The 6,000-nt window shown below is 66.3% G+C and overlaps 1 protein-coding gene across 2 annotated transcripts in view; it reads left to right on the forward strand.

The window, feature by feature from the left end:
• AK8 (adenylate kinase 8) overlaps positions 1-4,773 on the forward strand; it is a 40,513-nt gene extending 35,740 nt beyond the window's left edge. For both annotated transcript variants that reach the window (XM_036420473.2, XM_045575187.1), the window contains 2 exons: positions 3,253-3,333; positions 4,536-4,773. In XM_036420473.2, the coding sequence (XP_036276366.1) occupies positions 3,253-3,333; positions 4,536-4,773 (319 nt within the window). The remainder of the gene's footprint in view (positions 1-3,252; positions 3,334-4,535) is intronic.
• The last annotated feature ends 1,227 nt before the right edge of the window (positions 4,774-6,000 follow it).

Genomic DNA, 6,000 nt, shown 5'->3' on the forward strand with positions numbered 1-6,000 from the left:
CTCAGGCCCCCGGGCCCAGGCCCGGACGGCTGGCCCGGCCGCACGGTGCCGGCGCTGGAGGAGAGCCAGAGGCTCCGGTTTGCCGGAGCTGCTCAGGCTCACGGCCCCTCGTTACCGGGCCCCCGGGGCTGCGCTGGGTGAGGGCGTCCGCACAGGGTCTCGCCTCGGCCCTCCTCGTGGCCCACGTCCGCTGCGCCCCGTCTCCGGTCGCCCCGCTCCTGCGACGTGCAGTGTGAGTCCCCGCCAGGGCAGAGACAGTGGCTCAGACGCACTGTGACCCTGCCCGGGTGACCTGGGAGAATCGGGCCGTCCTGTTAGCCCCACCAAGCGGGTCCTCAGCTGACTGCGGCTCCTTCTCCAAGTCACCCTGCCCTGTGGCGCCATCACTAGTGTGTTTCTTCATGTGGCAACGCATTCCCATTGGAACCCCGACAGGAGAGAGAGGCCCCCTACCTCCCTGTCCCCCGCCCCCGCCCGGCCTGGCTCCCCCCCCCCCTGGCCCCCTGAGAGCTGCGGACTGGGTTTGCCGTGATGCCAGCCTCACGCTGTGCCCAGTTTTGCTGCCACGAGTGGCTCGGCCACGGGGAGCTCGCCTGGGTGTCTGCACTCGGCAGGGATTGGCAGGGGGCGTGGGGGTGGTCCCTGAACCAGAGCCGGCCTCTGTTTCCCGTTTTTGTGCCGAGAACGCCAGTGTGCCACTCCCATGCCGTGGGCCCTGAGGAGGCAGCTGCCCTCACCAGGGAGCGCTGGGCGCACCGCACAGCGGGCGGCCGTGGCTGGTCCGACGCAGCCGGAGCCGTTCGGGTGCAGCTAACTTCCTGCTCGCCTGCCAGCCGCCTCCACCGGACGTGGGGACCCCGGTGCCGGCCTCTCCCTCGGGTCTGGGCAGAGCCTGTGCCTGTGGCAGGAGGGCCCCTGGGAGATGCCGCCCGCCTCGCTCCAGGCCCAGCGCCCAGCGCGCGGTTGGGGTGGAGCCGGCCGTGACCGCAGCGCCTCCTGGAGGAGAAGAGCCTCATCAGCAGTGCCACGTGCCGACCACACTGGCCGGATCACCGGGGCCTGAGCGTCACTAACGCGCAATCAGAGGCCCGCGATTCCTTCCCTTACTCTTCACCGCCTGTGGCCACCCCATCTCCGGGGGCTGGGGAGGGTGACCCCGGGTGCCGGGTGCGGGGTGTGTGTTTAGTGTGTGTGGAGCCAGAGGTGAGAGGAAGCGGTCAGAGGCCTGGCCGGTGGGCGGCCCAGTGAGAGCAGAGCCGGGCCGGGAGTCCGGGAGGAGCCGGGAAAGCGGATTGTTGCTCCACAGCCACCTGCCAGAGCCTCCGGCTCCCCTGGGAGGGGGCCGGCCCCCAGCCTCCTGGGAGCCGCTGTCCCCGCGCTCCGGACCATCTCCTGGGGGGGGGGGGTTGTCTTCTCTGGCCCCGTCCACGCACCAGCGTCCACGCACCAGGGTCCATGCACCAGCGGGCAGGCGCGGGCAGGTGCGGGTGGAGCGTGGCACTTAGGTCGGAGTTTGCCACTGACCGCGTGTACTGCAGCCCCGAGCGAGCCAGGGAGCCGGGCGGCTGGTGCGGAGGGAGAGCCGGGCTGGGGCGAGGGCCTGGGGGACGGGCCTGGGGCGACTCCAGGCTGCTGCCCCCGGAAATGGACCGTTGGTGGCCTCCGCCTCCCTCTCTCCTCCCCGGAGCGTCGGTAACACAGAAGCCGGTTTAATCACCTAATGGCCGGACACCCGATGCCGGCAGCTCCGGCCGAGGCGGCCGGTAACCGCACCGACACCGAGCCTGGCCCGGCCTCGCCGCCTCGCACCCGCGGCTGCCCTTTGCGGCCATGAAATATGCATGCGGCCGCCGACAGCCGTAAAGGGCGCAATTAGCCCGTAATCCGAGCGCCGGGCGGCCGCGCCCGCGGCTCCCATTAGTTAAATGCATTTTGTTCGTCCTCATCCCATCAAATCAACCAACACTCCCTTTAATTGGCTCATGAATTAAACAGCCGCCGCATTACCATTTAATCGCCGGTAAACAGTCACCGGCCCGTTAGCGCCCGCGCTCATTAGTTCCCTAATTCCCGCCCACGGAGGGCCCGCGGAAGGTGGCGGAACAGAGCGCCCGGGGCAACACGGGAGCGGGCGGGGGCCGAGTGCGTTTGTCAGAGGCTCCGTCTGCGAGCTGTCACAGCCTGGCCCAGCCCGCTCCCCGCGGCGGGAGTGACGGGCGGGTTCGAGCGGAGGCTTGTCAGCCGTCTTTAAACATCAAGCCGGCGGGGAAACCGAGCCGGTGTAAATTAATTCCCGTCTCGGCCCCCCCCCTCGCCCCCATGAATATTTCATGGCGGGCAGCATAAATATTAATCCTAATAGCTCTGCACCGCGGTTATTATTTCTGTTTTATGACAAATATTCATAAAATATTCAGGACCCTCTTTAGAATATTTACACACTTGACGGTGAACTTGCCCGGATTCCCGGGGACGCGGTCAGCACATTGGGGTTCTCTCGGCCGACTTTGCCCCCTTAATCATTGCCGCAGGCTGTCAGACCCGGGTTTTCCGAGGCGGAGCGGACCCTGGGATCAGAGGTGACGGGCGTCCGCCCTCCCGTCTGTGAAAGGGGAGCACCCGCATCCCTACCCCTGGGCGGCCGACACGCTCCCCTGGGCTGCCCCTCGCCGGGGTCTGTTCCCCTAACCCAGAGCCCTGGGGCACCCAGCTCAGCAGAGAGATCAGAGCAAAACCCGGGAGTGTTTCTTGCCCCCGATTGTCCCCCATGGAAGCGGCTCAGTCCAGTGGTCCGGCCTGGATGGCAATGCCAACACCGCAGGGCGGGTCTCGGTTCCCTGGAGGGCTCACCACAGACCTGGCACAGGGCAGGCACCGATTAATGCCTGATGCCTGAAATAGATAGTAAGCAGCCACGGGAGACTCCAGATGGTAAGATGTTTTAAGTCTTAAAATGTAAGAGCACACCAAGGTGTTTCGCCCGGTCAGTGTGGCCCAGGGGTTGAGCGTCGGCCCGTGAACCAGGAGGTCCTGGTTCGGTTCCTGGTCAGGGCACAGGCCCGGGTTTCGGCTCCATCTCCAGTGGGGGGCGTGCAGGAGGCAGCTGACCAGTGATGCTCTCTCACCATCGATGCTTGTCTCTCCCTCCCTTCCTGTCTGAGATCAGTGAGATGGCCTTAAAAAGAAGGCGCCAGCAGGCAGGAAGGAGGCGTGGTGGCCAGCTCCGCTGACCGGGGGCCCGTCTGTCCGCAGGGTCTTCTTCCTGAACGTGCCCTTAGACTCGGTCATGGAGCGGCTGACCCTGAGGAGGACGGACCCCGTCACCGGGGAAAGGTTTGTGCAGCCCCCTCCTCCACCCCCGCCCTCACCCTCAGCCCTGCACCCGCCCCCGCCCCCACCCCCACCCCCTCCGCCACCCCAGCCCCGGGCGTGGCTGTCGGAGCTCTGGGCCAGGCCCCTGGGGCCTCCTCTCCCGCCTGGCTGACCGATGCTCGGCGGGAAATCCAGGGCAGCACAGTGGCTGCCGGCAGAAGCCTCTGGAAAGGGGTGCGTCTCCCCGGCTCCTCAGGGCAGCCTCTGTTCCCCTCTGCCGGGAGGACAAACAGGAAACTAACGTCTGAGCCCTCAGCAGTCCTGGGGACGGCCCCTGGCTGTCCGGGCAGCGGCTCCGGCCCCAGGGTGGGCCCCATGGCCTCGGACCGGCGTCCCCTGGGCCTGTCACTGGGCCTCACAGCGACACTGCACACACACACACACACACACACACACACGCACACGCACACGCACACGCACACGCACACGCGCAGGCGAACTGTTCACCCCTGAGCCTTCCCTCGGCCACAGGAGTGATCTCTGCGATTTGCTCTGTGGCCTGACCGGGCACAGGCCCTGAGCCCGTGTTGAATGCAGTTTCAAGTCCCTGCAATCACAGAGGGGCAAAGCTCCTGTCCTGGGTCAGCCACGTTTCTTGGCAACCAGGACCACGTTTCCTAGTAACCAAGACAATGTTTCTCAGTAACCAGGAGCATGTTTCTCGGTAACTAGGACCATGTTTCTTGGCAACACGGCAGGGGAGAAGGGGCCCCTGTCCGACTGTGGGCCAACCTGGCCGCCACCACCGCCGCCCGGCTCTGGGCGCACCCTGGCGCAGAGGGAGCACTCCCGGAGCGGAGGGAGGAGGGGCAGACAGAATACCAGCGTTTTTCTAACTCTAGGCCTGACCTCTGCGCAGACCCATCGTGTGTGATGGCCGTCATGTGGCCTGGGCCTCCCCCGGCACTGACCGCATCTCCCCTCCCCAATCTCCCTGAGCGCTGGGGTCTGCCTGTGGGTGGAGGTGATAGGTGCAGTGCCGAGGGCGAGGGGCGGGGCAGCAGCGAGGGGAGATGGGTTTGGGCCGCCCCTGCTCTGGGCCGGGACCCGGTTTCGGGCCCATGGCTCCCGCGCCGGGCTGCGCACAGAGCCGGGGGCAGGACAGAGGCCCCTCCCCCCTGCCGCCCGGGCGACCGTGGCTCCTGCCCCCCGCTCCCCTGCAGGTACCACCTCATCTACAAGCCGCCCCCCACCATGGAGGTGCAGGCCCGGCTCCGGCAGAACCCCAAGGATACCGAAGAGCAAGTCCGGTTCGAGATGGACGTGTTCTACCGGAACTCGGCGGAGCTGGAGGAGTTCTACAAGCAGGCCATCACCCTCAACGGGGACCAGGACCCCTACACCGTCTTCGAGTACATCGAGAGCGGGATCACCCATCCGCTGCCCCAGAAGGGCCCCTGAGGCCCGGCAATAAAGAGTGTGGGTGCCGCCTGGCCTGCCGCCTCGGTGTCCTGGGGTGGCTGTGCTCTGGCGGGGAGCACAGGGCGGGCAGAGCCCGGGGGCGGGAAGCAGCGTGGAGGCGCAGGCCGGTGGCTGCGGCTCAGTCCCACCGAGAGACTGAACACTGGAGAGTGACTGAACCAGACGGGACCCTGAGGAGCCGCCTGGTGCTGTGGGCCCGGGCCCGGCTCCCAGCTCTCAGTAAGCACCCACAGGACGGGTGGGTGCAGGCAGGGCTCCGGGAGGAGGACTCACTCTGTCTGCACTGCCCCTCCCCGTCCCCTCACTCTGGGGCCACCCCCCTCCCCCCCTCCCTGTTCCGGACCCCGGAGCAGAGCCCACTGCTCTGGAACTGGCCGGAAACACCATTTGGCTGTAAATACTTAGCCGAAGAGCAGTCGTGGGGAAGCGGACTTTTTTGTTTTGTTTTTGTTCATCCTCACCTGAGGATATATATATAGTTTTACATTGATTTTTAGAGAGAGTGGGAAGGGGAGAGAGAGAGAGAGAAACATCGATGTGAGAGACATCTATTAGTTGCCTCCCACACATACGTGCCCGGACCAGGGCTGGAGACCAAACCTGCAACAAGGCGTGTGCCCTTGACCAGGAATCAAAGCCAGGACCCTTCAGTCCACAGGCTGACGCTCTACCCACTGAGCCACCCTGCCAGGGCACACAGTCGTTTCTTTAGTTACCACCTGCTTTCTGGGGCAGCCCACACCGTTGGCTCCCCCCAGAGCAGTCCCACCCTGCCTCCCTGCACCCCTGCCCCCCTGCACCCCTGCGCCCCTGGGGCAGCAGTCTGAGGCAAGTGATGTCCGCCAGGAGCAGGGGCTGCAGAGGAAGCAGCCTGGGTCCCGTGAGGCTGTGTGGCCTCAGGTGAGCCGCTTAACCTCTGGGGCTTGTAAAATGAGAGAAGCAGTCCTGCCTCCTGGGCAGCACCGAGCAGGCCCTGTGGGGTGGCCTGTGGGGTGGCCTGTGGGGTGGCCGGAGCGGCAGGCTGAGGATGGGGCCGCGCCCCGCCGGGCACGGACCCGCCCACAAGCCCTGCCGCCTCCTCCCCAGGCTCTGGGAGAGCCGGACGTCTCCGAAGGCTGCGGTGGGAGGGGGCGGCCCGTGGACGGACAAGAGCTCAGCCACCTATGGCGTCGCTGTCCATCCCTCCGTGGCCACTCCTTGGGCCAG

This window comes from Pipistrellus kuhlii, unplaced genomic scaffold (assembly GCF_014108245.1).
Source record: "Pipistrellus kuhlii isolate mPipKuh1 unplaced genomic scaffold, mPipKuh1.p scaffold_m20_p_68, whole genome shotgun sequence".
Classification (NCBI taxonomy): Eukaryota; Metazoa; Chordata; class Mammalia; order Chiroptera; family Vespertilionidae; genus Pipistrellus; species Pipistrellus kuhlii.